Consider the following 20,910-nt stretch of genomic DNA (forward strand, 5'->3'; position numbering starts at 1 on the left):
AGAAAATTATAACTGGTAAGTGATCTCCCTTTATCTCAATCACTAATTTTTTCACCTTTTCTTCCGCTGTTTTGAGGACAAGGGGGAACAAGAGCAAAGTTACGGACACCTGGCAGACAGCCATCGTTAACCACAGTGTCCTATCACAGTATCTTCTGTAAATGAAAGAAAGTTAATCCTAAGCAGTTAAGAAGATACTTTAGAAATCAGCGCCATCTAAGAGTTATGTGTTTCTGAAGAATAACAACTGAAAAAATCATAGAGGATGATTCTTCTATTCTTATTTGAAATGCCATCAAATCTTAACCACTTACAACTCCTTTACATATGATGCCATCCTTCTGAAAACCCCTGTTCAAACCTGTAGCCCTTCGCTTTCATTGTGTTCCTATCCTCTTGTTTCTAATAGTGATGGATAAAAGAATAGTTTTACAAATTCTATTTTTGTTAATTTGGATAAATACTGGCTAACAAGTCACAGAGTAACCCTGTACTTGCATCTTTTCTTTCAAAAGAAGATGAAAAAACTAACACCTCCAGCTCTGTGACACCATCATTTTTATAATGGCATATTTCTTTAAAGAATGAGCATGCTTAGCTGCTCTGTTAAACAACATTTCAGACATACAGGCGTAGGATGGAAATATAGAAAGAAGCAACAGATTACAAAGCTTTTTGTTTAAGGATAAAAAGGATAAATAGATTTCAAAATAACTACATGAATAAAAGGCTTTCTCAAGAATACATCAGAAATCAAAGGAAGCAAACAAGATTAGAGCATTACATAATGTATTCTAGAAGTATTATCAGGATACACACAGGTCAAGAAGGTTCCAGCTAGCTCCAGCCAGTGTATTTTAAAACCTGGCTATACTCTAGCTTTCTTGAACCATTCAGTTCTTTTCAAAGGCTTTCAGAAAGACTGAAATCTGAATACATTCAAAATGCTATCTAGATGATAGAACACTATAATTTGCAAGCGCTTAAAACCCTTAGTTTTAAGAGCTCTTGGAGGAAAATCCAGCACACAGCAGAAGGACGGCAATTCTAGAAATCCCCTTGCATCATAAATATTACAATCATATTATACAAGAAAACCTTGCTGCTTGGTACATGTGTGTCTGCTACAAGAACGTGGAGATAATGTTCACAGTAATCAGATCTATCAAAACACTAAACCACCCTGACTACAGCAAAAGACATGCACAGAGCAGCTGAAACTCCTGCAGAACAGAACACTGGAAGCACACTTACCTAAATTTAGGAAATCTGAGCTGGAAGAAGGTGGAAGTGAACTATGTGTAGAAGGAAACGTATTAGTTGTAGATGTTGTGCTTGGATTAAGGAAGTCCCCAAAAAGGTCTGGGCCTGACAGCGCTGAATTCTCAGAACTGGATGACATTGTAAATGGGTCAAAAGGATCAGCTAGGAAAGAAGAAAAAAATGAAATTACAACAAATTTTAGGAAAAACAAAATAGAAGTAGTACTTTGCTCCTTGAGGTGCAAAGACAGAAAGCATGACTATACCAGCAACAAAAGAAGCCCCAACTGAGTTTCTGTGTTGAACAGTCACCATTCTGTCTTTGCTACTGGACACTGACAGCTTCTACAGCAACATGAAAGCTGTTTTTACTGTGCATGGCTGAGATACTATGTTCTCAAAAATCCTTAGTAAAGCTGCTGCATTCAATCACCTCATTACTTTCCTCCATGCAAGACATACTCACATACAAGCAATCAGTTGCATATAAACTGTTATATTTGTTTAAAAAGTTAAATATAATGCCAAATTTCTAAAAAAAAAAAAATTAAACAGAACAGACTATTATACTACTGAAAATAAGTCAAGAAAAGCATTCATACTACCATTCTGACTTGAAGGCATTGGTAGCTTTAGGGCAGAAAGTACATCAACGCAAGAACGAAAGCCAATAAGAAGCAACACTTTCAATAAGTCTTCAGCAATCACAGTGAAGAAAAATCTAACGGGAAGGGTATTTATAGTCAGCATGGGACAACATGTGACAGTCAGCTGGAATCACAGCTTAAGTTCTTGCTGCTACTGCTGCCCTCTAGGGTCAAAATCCTCAGGAGCCCAGGGACTCCTGCCAGGTTTACTCAGTGACCAATGAGGAAGAATAATCCTGCCACAGAGTCCTGGGGCATCCCGAAGCAATGACTGTCTTAAGGGACTCAGTAACACTTCAAAAAACAAAGCACAACAACAAATATGTGAAGTTTCACATAAGAGTTTGATGTACTAGATGAAACAAGGGGTCAAATACTCTCTCTTCTGTAAGGTTACTTTTCTTCTTAACCAATTCAATTGTAGAATGAGAATCATGTCTGATTCATGTTTGCAGAGTTAATATAAAGAAAGGCAGAAGTCTATGAAAGAAGCTAAGTAAAAAAGGTAAACTGATTCCTCTCTGACCACAATAACAATTCAAGAAAAAACTAAAGAAGAAATATTTGAAATATTCCTCTGCACAACTAAATCTCGTAACAGCTACTCTGAATGCATAATACTCCTAGAAGTCTTACAGCAAATTTAGGCTGCAAGTTGCTACTCTCAAAAATTCAATCAAGTGTCAAAGCCTTAAGCCAGTGTCTTAATAAAGCTTTGGTAAGACAAACACTGCTTTAAATACAGGTTAGGTAAGAGTAACATTATTCTTCCTGATACAAACCTGCTAACAACATCAGGAAAAGCAACAAGAAAGCAGCTTTTAGCAGTAGCATTATGATACTTGCTTGAACAGTAAGCTACAGGATTTCCAGTTGCCCGGCGGTCTTATCTGATTAACATTCAAAAATACCACACAGCCTTTTGACCTATGCAGAACAGCTCTATTACATATAATGCTACCACTCTACATAGAGTACAAGAAAGCTGCTGGTTTCTACAACTTACGCCTAGAAAGAAGCTACTTACATTATGAATCTAGAAAAAGATCTATCACGTAACATTTGCACAGGAAAGTTATTGATCTTTAAGACTGGTGGATCTGCTTTAAACTCAAAAAGTTATACTCTTCTGTTCATATTAAAGCCGATAAGATATTAGCAGCACAACATACACAGATAATGTAAAGCATCTGTCAGCTCCAAGTAGTAAAAACACCAGTTTTTGGCAGATTTTTGCTACAGATCACTCCACACATCAAATATGGTAATCACTTCGTAAGCACAACGGTGGCAGTACTTATTATCAGGTGACCAGCAGAATATTAATGTTAAATTTATATACCTGAAGACACAGCTGCTGCCGAAGTCTTCTGCGTAGCAGCTGGATGTTGAGACTGACCGCTGAAAAAGAAATCTGTTCCTTGTCCAAGGAGATCTCCAGTGGGCTCTTCTGAAACCTGTGATGCACCACTCACAAAAAGATTGTTCAACAAGGCTGCATTACTTGATGAGTTTATTTCTGAGATAGGTTGTTTCTGTTCTGGTGAAGTATCAGAATTCAGTCCCAGTAAATCTACATTCTCTTCGGTGAGAGATTTTTGTAATACTGTAGGTGGAGCTTCAAAACCAGCTTCAAGAAGCATCTCTCCTTCTGGGGTAACAGAGTCTCTCTCATCAAGAGTTACTGCCCTTTCTTCACCTGGAAACGCAGGGAACTCCTCATCTGAAGGATCACTCTCTTCTCTCTCATCAGACAGTTGAACATGATCATTTTTAGATGAGTTATCATCTACTCCACTTTCTGGACTTTTTCCGTCTTGAATAAAATGAAATAACAGTGCCAGATTACTAGAATTCTTCTGCCAAAGGTATGTCAGACTTACATGGCAAGAACACATGAAATCAATCCTTATGTAAGCAGTGCTCACAAAGGAGAGGAAAAAAATGTCGGGTACCATCTCTTTGCACAGGACAGAGAAAGGAGCACCTTGTACTCTTCAGTTCAGATTAACAGTTAACAGATGAGCTCTCTAGCTACAAAGAACTAGAAAAGTGTGATGCATACTTAAAAAAAAAGAGAAAAACTCTACTACATGCTTACCACTATGTAAGGTAAGTCATTATTCATGCTTTCAGAACAGTAACTGCTGCTCTAGTCTTTGACAGCATTCGATGGTGACACAAGCAGTTACTGTCTGCCAGCAGTGGAGAGCCCAAAAAATGGACTTACATATGCACTATAGAGTTACACTTCCTCAGTCTATACATGCTTATCTACTTATACTATGCTTATCATGCTTATCACTGTCTAGTCTTCGTTTCTTGTGCTTCTCAGACAGCCTAAACTGAAGCTGTGGGAATACAAATGTTTCCTTGCAGGCCTTTAAGGTTAAAATTCTCACACAGAAAAACAGGTCAGCACTTAAGTAATGTGCAACACAAAAAAACCATGTTTTGCGTCTACCCAAAAGAAACTGAATTTGTGCAAACGTGCACAGTTCACTCTTCAAGTAGCTTTTTCCTCTTTGTCTGACAAAACAGTGAACTTCACTGCAAAAGAAGGCTTAAGGAACAACTGCAGTGCTCACTGGAAGGTATACAAGAAAACAGTGGTGGTAATTTCAGAGATCAACACATACCTTTCCAATCCAGAGAATGAAAGAAGTTATTTCCATCTGTACCACTGCTGTGAGGGGATTCTGTCTCAGTCAGGGCACTTTCTGAGGACAGATCCAGTTGGGATGCTTCTGCTTCATACTGTGCAGTTGAACCTGGCTGCCTTGGTAGCTCCGGTTTCCCTAAGAGATAGATTTTAAGCCAGGATCTTTAGAGAGAAACTTCTAAAACGCAGCCTTGGTTGTAGTTGCTGGTATCTGACATCTAGGCTCTGATTGCTATTGCAGAACAAAGACCAAGTCTTCCAAGTTTGAATACAACATTACTAACCTTACTTCAAATGCAAAAATCAATAAGCCCCTATTTCAAACTACAGTATTAATAAATCAAACTTACAGCAAAATAAGCATTCTTTTACATCTGTAATAAGAGAATCATATTTTCTAAGCAATGAACAACATACTTGTATCACCTACTACCCCCTAAAACAAGCAAGAGCTATGAATTCTTGCAATATCATTACCTGCAATAACTTACACGATAGCCTCTACACTTTTTATACTGGAAGCACAGATTATTATTGAAGGATAAATTATAAACCTTCATATACTGCAAGCCTTTTGAAACTGTATTTAAAGGAATGTCAGAAACTAATCAGAATACATGCTCAACCACTATGTTATTATCAACTTTATCTGTTTCTCTAAATATTTAGGGGATCCCTTACCAAATTTTGATAAAACTTCCTGCTGTTCCTCACGAGTGGAGAAAAGGATCTTGGGATTCAGTCCCTTTATATTCATGTTATCCCATGGCAGCTGCACAGAGCTAGGCCTATCTCTGGGCCCCACCTCCACCTCCAGATTGACTTGAAATAAATCAGGATATTTTTCTTGAATGTCGCAGGCATCCAGATCATATCTGTAAAAACATGGACAGGTTAACTTATGAGGCTAATGAGCAGATGACAGAACTTCAAGGCACTCAGTACAAGGCTAAGAAGTGTGCTGTACTTAATTACATGTTTCTGTAGATCTTTGTAGATTTGAACAGCTAGTATATAGAAAGATCTTGTATTGTGAAGAAAATCTTCAGCTTCCTTGAGATAAGAAAGCAGAAGAACTCATAGAATCACAGAATCACAAGGTTTGAAAAGACCTACAAGATCCCCTAGTCCAAATGTCCTCCCACTACCCTTGCTACTACAAGCCAAATTCATTGTATCGCAAAAGAAGTAATCTATTCCCTCTCTCCATCCCCACCTGCTGGTTTGGAAGGCTAAGTCTGAAAGAAGGCTTCTTCCAAATTCCCCACAAAAAAGACATCAACTTACTTTGCAAATTTCACTGTGGTGGCATTTCGAGGTACAAAACCTGTGTGGAACTGAATCTGAAACATCTTCATAGAAGCCATCTGTTGGAAACAAATAACAGGGAGACTACATAAAAACACATGCAGAGACACCATGTTTTGTAGTTAACCTGAAGCCAAGGATATTCAGAAGTTACTTTAGCATCCATTTTTCCACCTTGTATACTATACTCTGCACTAGCTTCAGATTGTCACAGTTTGTCCAATATTTCTAGACATTATCGTAAAGGTTGAAAGGCTATGACCTCCATTACACTTTACAGAAAAACACGCTCAAAGAAAGTCAACGTGAAATACACCAACCAAGAAATACTTGTCAAAGACACAGTTCTGCTCAATACAATTTTAGAAGTAACGTATTTAGAAGGACACTGTAAGAGTGCCCTTTTCCTCTGCATCAGTGAGCACTTATTTGCTGAGCAGGTGCCAGAGCAATGGCACAAGTTGCCCAAAAAGACTGTGTAATCTCCCTTGGAGATACTCAGAAGCTGCCTGAACAGCCTGCTCTTGTGCCCCATTAAGCAAGGGACAGGATTATTTGACCGGACCCAGAGAGCTTCAGGAAAGAAGTTACTGTACGTAAAACAAAGAACATACTAAATGCTGTTGCATTAAAGCTCCAAACCAAGCTTATCACAAACACTGTTGGTGTATCAAGTGTTATAACAGACAATACTTAAATTTCCAATTAGTGAATAATTGCCAGAAAAAAAATCCCAATAAATAGATGTTAATGTTATTAGCCATGAAACTGACGCTGAGGCTGAACTAAAACAAGCTAACTTAGGCTGAATTTTTCACCCACCTCCAATCTCTGCAAATGATTTTGTATTCCTACACATAAAGTTAAAGGAAAAATGTAGAGAAATGTTTCTATTGCAGTAATAACTTGTCTGTCCCATGTGTTTTCCAGCTGTAGTACTGACTGAAATCCTCTGGATCAATTCCCACAATGCTCCAGGTTATCTTAAGCTTCCCACTGCACCTTTCTATCTTTTACAACAGGTTTAATTTCTGAGAGAAGCCTAGGATTCGTTTTTAGTGATGCAAAGACAGAGTTTGTTTCCAAGTTGCTGTTTTTTGTTATCTTCTAATAAATTAGCTTTTTTCTTTTTTGTATTAAAAGTGAAACACGCACTATTTCTGGAAGAGTGCGTAAGACCAGTAAGAAAATAGGCTATAAAACTTAACCTGGCTCTAGGAATAGGGTACAATAGTAGAAACTTTTTTTTTTTAATTAAAAAGACTGTTCCATATGAACAGTCCCTGGCACTCCACTTCCATACTGAGCAGCATTTTTCCTTTGGTTGTGTTGAAGCTTGTTTATACAGTATTAAGAAGTTCTGTCCTACTGTACACCTTTCTGGATGAGATTGGATAAGTTTACAAAATGGCTACAGACTCTCCCCCACAAATGTAGTAACTACCACCGCAAATCTGATTTCTAGAAATTCTTACCAACAGAGATCAATATCACAACAATATCACAACAGAGAGCGTTATGAAGAAAATGGACATATATATTCAGGCCTGTTAAAGCAAATTCCCAAGTACAAGAACATATCATACACTTATTTGAACAACAAAAAAAGGAGTAAATAAAGTTATGTACTTACTGAGATTCCAAATAAACCTACAACACACACTGAACAAAGGAAAAACAAGCCCTTGACACAGGCTGTTAAATTTGCCATTACCTTGGCTTGTAGTCGGCCTCCTAGTGTTGACCTGGCATGATAGATGGCAATGAGAACATCTCCTTGAACTGTTATACCCAATGGAATTACTGCTTTCCCATCTTCAATTTTAAACTCCCTGAGGAAAAAGCATATCCTCTGTTAGTCTTGATTCAGCGATATAATCTGCATTTCCTTATGTTTAATTTGCTTTCTCCAAGACCTTTAACACCAACCTATGAATTCCACACAAAATTCTTACTGTCAACAAAGGGATTCACTCTAAGTAACTTAAAAAAACCCCAAACAAACAAAAACCTGCTCTAAAAGCCAGCAGCTAGCAAACAGCAGCCACCCACGGCAGGGGAGACATGTTTTGAAGAAGCTGCTGGAAAATACAAGAGCACAGCTAGAGAAAAGGACAAGACAAACAGGGTATCGTGAATATGACTGTTCCAAGGAAAGGTGCAAAGAAACTGCAGCTGTCCTACGTCATGATACTGCTACTACTAAGGATTCTCACTTAGGAACAAAGGTAGGAATAAAGAAGGTGAAAATACCCCACAGCAGTTTCATTCTCACTCTTTTCAAGTTTCAAGCTCTTTACTGGGCTTAAAATTACCAGAAATATAGGAGGACTTGGGTATTCTCCCATCTTTCCTCCGTGACTGTTACACAGAATTGCTCAGCATCGTTTGCACTTGCAGTGATGCACTGCAACTGAAGAGCTGTACTTTCCTTAGATCTCCTACAGCTGATGGATGCTCCATGTTTTTTATGGCAGCACTGTGAAGTTCAGTTTCAGTGGTGCTGGTATATCCCCCCAGCAACTACATGCAAAATAGGAAGACTGATCCCTGCAGGACAATACATAAAGGTCTTGTTCCATTCTTCCTCCTAAAGCCCACAGTGCAATATGTCACCTTGCTGTCGCTCACCCATTCTGTGGAGATACCTCCATGCTTCTACTATAGCCACATGATTTTTTTTTAAATAACCACGATTTACCTTTCAAAATAAACTAAAATGGAACATAGGAGCTTTTCCAGAAGCTTCATGATCAATTGGCACATCCAAAGCTGTATTTCTCCTCATAGTAAAGACCTACTTAACTCACTACAGGAAAACAAAACATACAGTTCTCCATAACCTCTACTTACTTCATTTTGTCATATTCTTGGGAGGTAGTGGTTACTCTCTCATCCCCTATATAAACTTCACAAAAAGGCCTGCAGCCATTACGCTGCTTGCTGAAAAGAGGAACTGGAGTCATGATGATGGATCTGATCAGGATTGGCTTGCTGTGAGGAATAATGGGCTCTTCAGCCATCATGTCGCACATGTATTCAATGTATCTGTCAAAAGCAAGAAATAACCATTAAACAAAAGAATCAAATTCTACACTTGGGTACACAGCTTACTTTTGTTAATACTGTGCCACTGAGCAGTAAAAAACAACAACAAAACATTGAGAACATTTAACAGCACTGCTGGGAAACACAGTTTTTCAAAATCTGATACAGTACCACAAAAGGAGAACTAAATAGAAACACGGACAAATATTAATGATCCTTGACTGGTCTTTCTAAATAAGGACAGAAACACAATTCCTGAACAAAGGCACAATGGCTGCACTACAACAATATTAAACACAGAAAACTCAATACTGTCCCATGCAAAAAATCATCTGTACCTGTGTTCTACCTCACAGACAACTCTAGTCTCTGCCTTGGATAACAATTACCTAACAACTACCCACTTGTAAAACAAACTAGCCACTCTTTCCAAAAGCCTCATTTACAGTATCCCAGTAGGAAAACAATCTACATTTTACACAAAATGAATTAAAGTTACAAGAGTTCTGAAGCTAGCTACTCCGAGCTTCCTAACAGCACTTTACAGTCTGGGCTGTAACACAACCATGCCCTAGCTGAGTTTCTGATCTTGAGGAATAATGTCCTGCCAAAAAGATGTCAAGATCCTGGATGAGATCTGGGAAACTGTCTTTAGGGACCCAGAAACAGAACAGAGATGGCAACTCCTTAAGGACAAGAGCTCTCCATCCCCCAGCAATTCTCTTGCTAAGACAGGTTGAGGTAGCTTGGCTTGTTTTCAGCGTGGAGAAGGAATGGCTTCAGTGAGACCTCTCTGAGGCCCTCCAGTATTTAATAGAGCTAATAGACATGGCAGGAACCATCTTTTTACATCATCCAATAACAAAGAAAAGGATTTGGGGGTGTTTATTGATGAAAGACCCAACATGAGCTGGCAGTGTGTACTTGCAGCCCAGAAGGCCAACCCTATCCTGGACTGTATCAGTAGAAACATGATCAGCAGGTCAAGGGAGGTGATTCTGCCCCTCTACTCATGAGAACCCATCTAGAGTACTGCACCAATTGTGGGACCTGCAACACAAGAAGGATACTGAGCTGATGGAGTGACTGTAGCGGGGGGCCATGAAAATGATCAGAGGGCTGGAGCACCTCACCTACAAGGACAGACTGAGAGAGCTGAGGACCTTCAGCCTGGAAAAGGCTCCAGGGAGACTTTACTGAGGCCCTCTAGTACCAGATGGGGGCCTACAGGAAAGCTGGAGAGAGGTTTTCTATAAGAGCAAGTAGCAACAGGATAAGGGGAAATAGTTTTAAACTGGAAGAAGGCAGATTTAGACCAGTTACTAGGAAGAAATTCTTTACTGTAAACAGTGGTGACACACTGGAACACGTTGCCCAGCGAGGTTGCAGACACCCCCTTGCTGGAGACATTCGAGGTGCATGGGGCCCTGGGCAGCCTGACCTGGTGAGTGGCAACTCTGTTCAAGACATGGGGTTAAAACTGAGTGTGCTTTAAGGGCTCTTTTAAATCCAAGACATTCAGTGATTCTATGATACACTAATATAAGTTACTCAGTAAAACTCTACAACAGCATAACCTGTCATTTACTCTTCACAGATCCCACATACTTCTCACATTTCTATATCTAATTCCTCTTCTAGGAAACACCTTTACAACCACTGTTACTTACTACTGGCTTCATCATTACACGATCTATTACATTAAATGATTGAAACATTTTGACAAATATTTTTAAGCCATCTCTGCTTTCACATCTATTTAAAAAAACAAACAAACAAAAAGCATTTTTATCCAAACATGAAAAAGAATCATTAGTCTTTCCACCAACTCATGGTGCTCTGACACAGTACAATCAACAGAAGTAAGGCAGTAAACATGGAATATGATGCCTTCTACACAAGGAAGATTTTACACTTCAGACAGCAAATACAGCATACTCTTATTTTTGTTCTTAACACCACTTTACTACAGATCATATTTAATTCAGCTGTGCTAAGAACACCATGGGCGATTAAGGTCTTACCAAATTCAGAACTACTTAACTTGTGTCACGTGTTTTTCCAAGTATTTTGCTGCTCCAACACAGACACTACTGAAATAATTTATCCTAAAAACCACCCTGTAAGAATAGTAACTTATTAACAGTTGCACAGATACTTGCTTCAGTAGTACACTACAAGCAGACTGATACCATACCTTTTATGAGAAGGCCATATGCCAGGAGGACAGCGTTTCATACTGAACATATAAACTGCAGCCTCAGCAGTAGTGAAGAGACGACAGAAACACAGAAAAGAACAAACTACAACAGCAGATGCTGCTCTTCCATCCTACAAAAAAAATTGTGATTTTATTATTAAACCTAGTGGAAAAAGCATTACAGAAGATACTGAAGAACATAATATCTATCTGTAATGTGTAATGAAGCTCAAGTTCTAGTGTGATCATTAGATTTGAAGACTGCATCTGAACAAAGTGTTTTCATTCTATTTCCACATGATACATTTTTTACACAAATTATCTGCTTGATCAGATACAAAAAAATTGTGGTTTTGCTTAAAGTTTTCAGGGTGTTTTTTTTCTTTAGATTAAGCTTCCAGTTCAATGTTTATCATCTTACTATTACTTACATCTGTTTTATAGTCTGTTTCTTGGCTGTTGCCATAAAGTTTTGTTTGATCACTATGGACATCCAGTAAAAGACATGCCAGACATACCAGAAAAGTCTGAAGAACAGAGCCATACTATATACTTTAACCTTTTGTCTAGAATTGCCCAAGATCAATATTTGCCAGGATACTAACAGAAGGGAAGCAAAACAACGAATCTACCTGCAAAAACTGCAGGGATATACTATATTCCTCCCTAAAAATAAAATACTGAGTATTTGGAAGTTGAGGCAATGGTTGGCAGAAACTGGTGTGGCTGGTGTAACTAGCATGCCCTCATCAAGGGCATCTTGCACTAACATGGAGATTAGCTCAGCTTTGAGCAGAAGACACAGCCTCATGATCTCTGATTTTATGGCCTAGACCAGGTCTTTCTGTGAAGTTTCACGGATCAATAAAACCTCAGTCCCTACACTGAGAAGCCTGTGCTTAGGACAAAACATGAATGAGTAAAGGGAAGAAAAACACCACCAATCAGCACGACAAGAAGTGAGTTATGTACACCAGCACTACAAAGCCATTTCAAAAAATAAAAGTATCACATTGAGGGAAAAAAATCATTGTACAAACAGGCTGACAAACAACAGCTAGCCCTTTCCAACTACGTAATGAAACTAGAGCAAACAAACAAGATTTTAAGGATTGTCATAAACAGAATGACAACATTCAAAATACAGAATATTTTATTAGTAAACAAACCTGATGACAGATCTTCAGAAAGAAGCCTGACAATTTCCATAACAGAAACAAAAGGAATTCTTAATGCAGAGATGGGACATTAGGAATTTCAGGTTTTCCTTTCATGTTTTAAAAGGATGTATGGTTTGGTTACAGAGAAACTATCCTTGGGCTAAGCAATTATTAATGTAGCAATAAAAACAAAAACAACTATTATCAGAAAATGCTAAGGTTCTAGAAGTTGGTATTTGACCTAATATACTTGTACCTTGACAAGAGGTTATCAGATTTCTAACGACAGCATTTTGAAAATAAATATACTTTAGCTTTTCCTGGCAATTGTCTTAATGAGTTTTATTTAAACATGGGTCAAATACAGATATGCATAAGAACACTTCAGCACCTTCCTAATCTCTGGAGGCACTCAAGGTCAGGCCGGATGCAGCTCTGGGCAGCCTGATCTAGTGGGTAACAACTCTGCTGGAAGTAAGGGTGGCTTCAGACTGGGTGATCTTTAAGGCCCCTTCCGACCCAAGCCACTCCAGGACTCCATCATTTAAAAAGCTGAAGCATATTAAGTTTCAGATCTGCTTGCCATCAACTTTAATCAAGATGATCTTGTACTAACATGTCCCTATAACTATGAGAATCAAAGGATGACTAACACTGAATGACCTCAAGATTGTTTTGCAGAACAAAATGCTACTGTAGACGTCCAGGATCTACTCAAGACCCTGGCATATATGGATTTTACATTCAGTCTTCATACGGAAACATGACAATAAGCTCATGTGCTCAAGCTCTGCAAACATGAACTACTCTTTAAAACTGTTCTTCTCTCATGTTTAACATAAGGCAGCTTTTTATGCACAGTTAACTTGCATTTTTTGAGGCTACTTCAAAGCTAGTGACACATTAAAGAACAGTGGAAGTTACAAGGCAACCTGATGCCAGCAAAATCAAGTTCCACTAGCGCTCTGTAGTCAGTCTCTGCAGTCCTCTATCTACTCTTCTCCAAAGTGCTTCATCAGAAGAGTAGAATGAAAAGCACAGCAAACACTAAAATAACACAATATTCTTTTTCTCCCAAAGGTTATTTTGTCTTACACTATCCATATATTTTCAATATTCCATGCAAGCTACGTTACCCTACCATCTAAACGGAAAGTACATAGAAATTACTTTTCTAAATACCTTGCAGGATGGAATTGACCTCTGGGTCCTACAGTGAAGAAAACCACTGAAACTCCCCAAGCAATACTAGCATCCTTGATCACAATCTGATGTTGACAAGAGCAAATTGCTTGGGGTAATATCTAGCTACTTACTAGGCAGTGCACAATGCAAACATTTTTCTGGTCCTGTTTCAGCCATAAATGCATGTTCTTGCATATACTATAAAGATTCTGAAGATTTGGTGCTCGTCTTGCTGGCCAGCCACATTCAGAAACCTAAAAGGAGACAAAACAGGTGGAACAGGTGGGAAACAACATTATACTTGCACACATCTGCAGAAAAGGATACTTTACAGTTTAATGCCATCTTCAGGTCAAAATTAAGAAAATAAAATGTAGTCTCAAAAATATGAGTAACACTCTATAAGATCAATAATAGTAGACCTCTAATCTGTTGCACTGAAGTACCAGCAACTCAGATTACTGACTTTTAATCAAGGCTAACAAAGTCTTTTAGAATTTACCAATAGATTTGTTTATACAAAAAATCAAGAAAACAAAATTTCTTAAGCATTTTAAAAGCTGTTTTACTTTGATCAAGTTTAAGGCAATGCAGAATCACCTCCTGCAGAACTAAAAAAACCTAGACTGTTTTTTTTTTTTTTAGCTTACTGCATAGCTGCTCCAGCTCAGTACTGAACAACAAAGTTAAGAATTTAGGAAGCATTTCTCATTATCTGGCTTTCAAAGATAGACATAAAAAATTTCCCTATCATAAGGACTTTTTTGACAAGATTTGAGTTACTATTTCTTTCCAGATACAGAAGAGCAAAGAACATACAATAAAATTAATGTCACTAAGATAAACATAGGTCAGAAAATGTTCAGATTACCGGTAGACTTAACTGTGTTTATATTACCATTTACAGTATTATTACATCAGGAATATCAGTGTATAATTGCATCAGACTTGCATAACCAAGCATAACCAAAAAAAGCCATCTCCAAAATAGACAACTTTCTGAACATAGAACATATCATTTCACAAATGAAGACTGATAGCTTTGTCAGAATATGTAATAAAACTGCTCACTTTGGCTAAACCTCAAACTCACTAAACTCAGCAAAATATTGATCTTGAATATGATCCTCCAACCAAAGAGGCAATAACTGTTTTTCTGATTGGACATACTTTGTCTTGTCTACAGATTTGTGAAGATGCAAAAAGGCAAGAGACAAGCACTGGATAAAACACACTGTCCACTTCCCAGCCTGATGAAGTTTAAGTGAACTCAGATAACTAAAGCAATGCTAAGAATGGCTGTCTGCAGGATAAGGTCTAAAAGGAGTTTCACATAACAAACAGTGTTTTTACACTGTCAGCTGGACAGTCAGTACCAGGGGAGGATCATTACCACATTGGACAGTTTAGATATGGTCAAACATGGTCACTGCTAGAAAGCTTAAAACACAGTAACAATCTATACAGTTGAACTAGTTACAGGACAGCTAAAGTGTATTTAGGAACAGAGAAAGAAGTCCAGTATTCACAAAAATACCCAGGAAAGTTACTGAAGGCTCAGCTGTTAGAACAATATTTCAGTCAGGCGCAACAACCAGTCACCTACACCTCTCAGGAAAAAGCAGCACCCCAAAAGTGCTATATCTGAAAGTAAAAACCTCTGAACAGAAAGGAATTGAAATATTATTAAGATTTTTAATTACATTACATATTCTCCATACATATTCAAAACATAAGGACACTGGTACACTTCTTCAAAAGGTACCACCAGCCTAGCAGTCTTCAGTCAGAAAGAATGAAGATTAGCCTTTAATTAGTAAGTCTGAAGTGGAAATCAAGGCAAGCAGAGAAGAGGTTACTCTTTGACCTTATGTTAATTATAAACTGCTGTCATCTTTTTGATTAAGCAGCATGCTTTAAAGTATCACGTCACAATAAGCTGAAGGTATAAATCAATATATTGCACTGAAATACCTTTTACAAAAACAATACACACCCTATTATGGAACCGTGAAGGTCTGTATGTCCTTGTAGAAATATTATACACAGCATAGTGCCCAGGATGTTTGGAGTCCAGACATAATCGTACATCTTCTATGTTATTTTTGATGGCAGATTCTACACCTTCAGCTGGAAAGGACATCACTGAAAAAAGAAGATCAGCAGGTGAGGCATTTACTTTTTTCCATGTATTAAGCAGAATCAGAAGTTATTTGTGAGACCTAGCAATCATACCTGCAATTCTTGAAGTGATGTATGATATATCCAAGTCTCCTTTCGCATAACTGAAACAGAACACATTGAAGTTGATGCTGAGAAATAGAACAATTCATGTCATAAATCTAAAATCTTGTCATAGGCTCCATTCACTACCATGAATAGCTTTCTACTCTTTTCATCTGAACTGTTTCCTCAGACCTCCAAGGTTTTCAGAATAGATGGTGTACCCACACTGGCTGCAACAAAACCATCTTTGGGAACCTTATACAGATACTCTCAATGTTTAACTCGCTCTACAGCTGATACCATTACTGATAAACCTAGGAAACATCACGAGGAAAGCTGAGAACCTCACCAGCCAAAGCAGTAAAAACCTCAACCCTGAAAAACACTGCATGAAGAATGGCCACATAAATACTATTTCAAAGACATTTTTGGAAGACCATTAACTTCATCAGGTAGCTGAGGTGGTAATATACTGCTGCAGACAAACTGATCAAGGCAGAAATTTATATTCAGTACCAACTATAAATACTAATAGAAACAGTCATTTCTGATTGTGAGGTGTTATTTGTCACTTACACCTGCCATAACTTCAAGTTAAAAAAACAAACATGCAGATCATTTTAATGATTTGAACTTTTCCAGTTATCAACACAAAGAACCACCTAATACAATAGCCTGAAAAGAACTATCAAGTCTTCAGTACCATAAGTTAAACAGCAGCACAAAATGAATACATACCACTACAGTAAGCAAAAAATCCTGAAATCTTCACATCCATTCCTTCAGCAATATTTTCAGATATTGACCCTTTACTAGCAACACCATCCTACACATTTTCTATTTTTACATTTGTCTAAATTGAAATGCAAAATTATTAGTAGAGTGAATCACACCACACACACTTGCAGAAAAGTTCCATGCACATTAGAACTGAAAAACTTGCTGAAAAAGAGTAGTTTGGTATGTTAATAACAGCAGGGACAGGGTAAGTTTGCTGTTTGGCAGGAAAAAGTCTGCATGCCTGTTATCACAGAATCACCAAGGTTGGAAAAGACCTAAAAGATCATCCAGTCCAACCATTCACCTATTACTAATAGCTCCCACTAAACCATGTCCCTCAACACAACATCCAATCATTCCTTGGAATCAGGAATAATCAGAGAAGTTTCAGAATTGTCCTGCTGTGTGAACAGAGCATAGCTGGTACACAAACTACAGAATTAACCCCTGCCTCATAAAATGTGAGACTATCCTTTGAATTCCTATTCTGTGTTTTCCTTGAACTTTTTTCCTGACTATTCCAGAGCTATTTCAGTATAAGGACTGGAACATCAGGTGTTCTTTTTTAGTACAGTGTTTCATGTCAGACTGGCAATAAAAAATTACTGTGAATGAAGGTAAAAAACTTGTACACAATTGTGGAGTTTACCCTTCATAAACAGTGATACACATTTCAAGCCAACTCTGCAACAAAGTACCAGGTAGCTAGCTGCTAACAACTGTACATATACTGTAGTATTGCTGACAGGTGATGAATACAGCAACAATAAAGAAGTCAAGATACTACATGTAGAGTTTCTACCTTGTGACCAACATGGAAAAAATTCCACAAAATTCCATAACAAATGTGCTTCTTTAAGGCTTCAGTAAAGTTAGATAGGAAAGTATGTTGCCATATCAATATCTAGTCCTTTTTCTGATAGTAACAGGATACTCCTGTACTTTCACAGTGAAATATCTAGATGGAAATGTATCGACTAAGATGTAAACTCTCACTCTGCAGCATAAGCATCTGAACATCAGGCATCCTTATTACATTTTTAAAACTTCTCAGTGTAAAGGGTTAGCATTATTGGTCTCATCAGAGAACAGCTGCACTAATGATGGCACAGTTTGCTGAAAGGTTAAAAAATAAAATTAACTTTCAAAAAAGCTAGACAGCATACAGCACAAACTTCTACAACAACACACAGTTACCTTGTGTTGCTGACAGCTGAAGTTGGGAAAGAAAAAAGACATTCTAGTCAATTTAGCTACAGTGTGAGCAAGCAAAGCATGGCCTTCAGTCAAACAATGCTCTAACGCTAAGCAGTCTTCCTCTAGAGGTCTACACAAAATTAAGACAAAAAAAAATCTCATTATTAACTGAGTAATGTTGGTCTTGAAGTTCATTAAAAGCCATGAGGAAGAGCAGCACTGAAATTCTTATCAATCTCCTCCCACTTGGTTTCGCTTTGTAAAACTGAATTAATCATTCAACTACGCAGTGTAACATGAAGCAAAGTAACATTCCTATGAAATGAACCATTAATGCAGCACCAAGAAATGAAATTACCCTAGAAGCAAAGAAAGGCAGCAACGAAAGGCACTGAAATCATAGATCAGTCTCTTCATCATTAGACACTGGTCTGGCAAATCAGGAAGATTGGTCAAAAGTTTTGCAGAAAGGTTTGATGCCAGCAGATGCTGGATGCTTATCAAATTCATTGAACTCTTACATAACCTAGAAGATAACCAGTAAATGTTATCTGTTTTGTGTTGTTTTTGACAAGGCATCTGTATCTTGCATGGAAGCAAGCCTTGGTAAGCAAAGAAGCTGAACAGCATTATCACAACTGAGGGACAGGAGAGATGGACAGAGAAATTACACCAAGGTTACATGGCTGATCCTGAGATAGCGGGCACACATGGGTATATGTGGCAGAACAAACTTCCTTTCAGTGCAGATGCTGCCATGCAGTAGCATACATTAAGTCAGTTTGTGACAACAAAAGGGCTGAACCGTAACAGCTAAAGAGAGACAGCCCAGTGACAAAGAAATTGCTTCTGCCTCACTTGAACCTAAACACAATCTATGTTTACTCCAGCTATAAATATGGCAGCACAAGGACAATCAAGATGGCCCTGATACATTTGTATTCGTAGTAGATCATTACACATATTTTAGTGCTCAGACTTTTATCACTTATTGCAACAAACAGCAAAGCTTTATAGGCTGCCATGGGAAAAAAATATCTTTTTGTAGGAAGTACTAAACACCAACTCTTCAATTGTGGCATTTCCTTGTGATTTAATGATGAAGAGTCTCTGCCTGCAGATAAAGGAAATAATTCTAAAACTCAGAAAAGCAGCAATAAACAGGATGGAGACAGCCCACCTAGAGAGATGACAGACTCGGAGCAGAGATGAAAATGGATGGTAAGGAGGAAACATTTTAGTTTGTCCAGAAAGTCTGCTTGTCATGTTCATTGACTTTTAGAATGGTAATCAATGCTATTAGCATAACAAATTTAAGAATACCGTTTCAACTACAATCAGCTGTAGCCACAAATTTGTGAAGGTAGAGAACTGCCATAGCAGAAAACAAACACCCTACAGCAGACTCAAAGAAAGAAGAAGCAGTTCAGCTCAGTTAAAGCTGAAGTAGTTCAAAGATGCACAAAGCCTATTGGTGGGATTCTCCTAAGAATAGTGATGTATGTACATGCTGAAGAATCTCAGACTATCTCCGGTCCTGTATAGCATTAACTACAGCCCATATTAATTTACACGTTGCCATGCCAGTGGATTGTTAAATGAAGCCAAGGTTCAAAAAGCACGCAAGTCTTAGAAAACAAAACTTGCAGCACTAAGAGCCACTAACAACACTGACAAATTACAAGTGGAAATTATAAGCGGTTCTCTGTATCTGTTAAATATTACCTGGAAAACAAGTATTGATGTAACTGGTTCCCACTAGCACTTTCATATAGTTGGCGCAATCTCTCACTGTCTTTCAGTTCCCAAACTGCTGACCAAATTTACACAGTTAACTGGAGACCTAGAAGGGATGCCAAAACAGATGGCCAAAATTTGTTTTTGCTATTGTACATCTTCAATTTGACAACTTTGTGTTCCCTATCAACAGAAACAATAGTTTAAAGTGACTACACACACAGGCCTCTCCAAAATATCTGAGTGGGATTCATATCCTCATGAGAAAGCCTGAGATTTAATGGTCAGATAGTTTATAGTGAAAACAGCAGCTTGTAGAAAGCAACCTGCCATTAAGACATGGCACAACACTGTCTGTCAAAGCTCTCTCAATTTGTTATAGCCCTTGGAAGTGTTGTATTTTCCTCTAGATTGGAAACAACAATAAAAAAATAATAATAAAAAAAAATTTCTCCAATTTGATTATGGCAACACTTACATCTATTAAGCCCTAAAAAGCCAAACCACACTGAACAACCACACTCTCAAGATGATCTATTGTAATTAACATTCACATCTATTATTTTTGCAATTAATATGAGATGGAAAAGTGAATTCAAGAATCTTTAACAAGTTCCATAATGCATATGCAATAACACGCCTCCAAGAGCATGAAGATTCCTAATAGAGGCTCAGGTACTATCATAGTCCATCAATAAGTAATTCTAACTTGAAATGCTATGTATAAAGTTCAGCCACAGAACAGTAACTGGTCATTAAGAATGAGAACAGTGACTCTAAAAAAGATGAAAACTTCTTCTGGGCAATCTCTATACTTGTATCGAATGATTTCATGTACAAGCATGTGAACTGAACAGCACATTTTAAGACAGCAAGTACTCACTGTCCTGTATCTGGCAGCTTCTCATGTGAGCCTAGATATTCAGATAATATTTAATTCCTCCCATCCTACACATAGTATGGAGCCAAATGAAAATATATGGAGCAGAAAGCCCCACAAACTTGTTAGGTAAGAGAAACAAAAATGAAGTAAGGATGCAGCACAAGACATTCCATACTAAGAAACCACTTGTAGACTGTTCTTATCCCTTACCACTGCAAAAGAGGAAAATGGCACAAGATCAAACTGTAAGAAATAATCAAACTTCCAGTGGCCATTAAGGAAAAGCTGTTTGCAAGAGCAGGAAGAGAAACTTCTTCAAATACACCCAGATGTACAACAGCAGAGAACATCTTAGGGAAAACTGCACAAGAAGTGGAGTGCAAGAGTTCTGCAGAAGCAGCAGCAGCAAGTGACAAAACTGCAGAGTGGAAGAGTGAAATCTAATGGAGAATAAAAAACACATGAATCACAGCTCACAACTTCAGAGGAAGACAATAATTCAACTACTGTCTGTCACTAAGGGGAAAAGCAGTAATTGCTCTATTGCAAAACTTGAAAAATAAGCAAAAGACAAAGAATTAAGTACCTTCAGGCTGTAAGTAAGAGAGCTGTCGA

The 20,910-nt window shown here is 37.9% G+C and overlaps 1 protein-coding gene across 4 annotated transcripts in view; it reads right to left on the reverse strand.

The window, feature by feature from the left end:
• GAK (cyclin G associated kinase) overlaps positions 1-20,910 on the reverse strand; it is a 66,908-nt gene that overhangs the window by 18,819 nt on the left and 27,179 nt on the right. For 3 of the 4 annotated variants that reach the window (XM_015849558.3, XM_085530281.1, XM_085530282.1), the window contains 11 exons: positions 15,708-15,757; positions 15,469-15,617; positions 13,604-13,726; positions 11,125-11,258; positions 8,733-8,927; positions 7,594-7,711; positions 5,859-5,938; positions 5,253-5,446; positions 4,549-4,707; positions 3,252-3,725; positions 1,255-1,425 (listed from right to left, as the gene is read on the reverse strand). In XM_015849558.3, coding sequence (XP_015705044.2) covers positions 1,255-1,425; positions 3,252-3,725; positions 4,549-4,707; positions 5,253-5,446; positions 5,859-5,938; positions 7,594-7,711; positions 8,733-8,927; positions 11,125-11,258; positions 13,604-13,726; positions 15,469-15,617; positions 15,708-15,757 — 1,847 coding nt within the window. Of the gene's footprint in view, positions 1-1,254; positions 1,426-3,251; positions 3,726-4,548; positions 4,708-5,252; positions 5,447-5,858; positions 5,939-7,593; positions 7,712-8,732; positions 8,928-11,124; positions 11,259-13,603; positions 13,727-15,446; positions 15,618-15,707; positions 15,758-20,910 lie in introns of those variants that run through there. The other variant, XM_085530283.1, reaches the window with a different exon arrangement.

This window comes from Coturnix japonica, chromosome Z (genome assembly GCF_054131305.1).
Source record: "Coturnix japonica strain WE chromosome Z, WE-NBRP24, whole genome shotgun sequence".
NCBI classification, from domain to species: domain Eukaryota; kingdom Metazoa; phylum Chordata; class Aves; order Galliformes; family Phasianidae; genus Coturnix; species Coturnix japonica.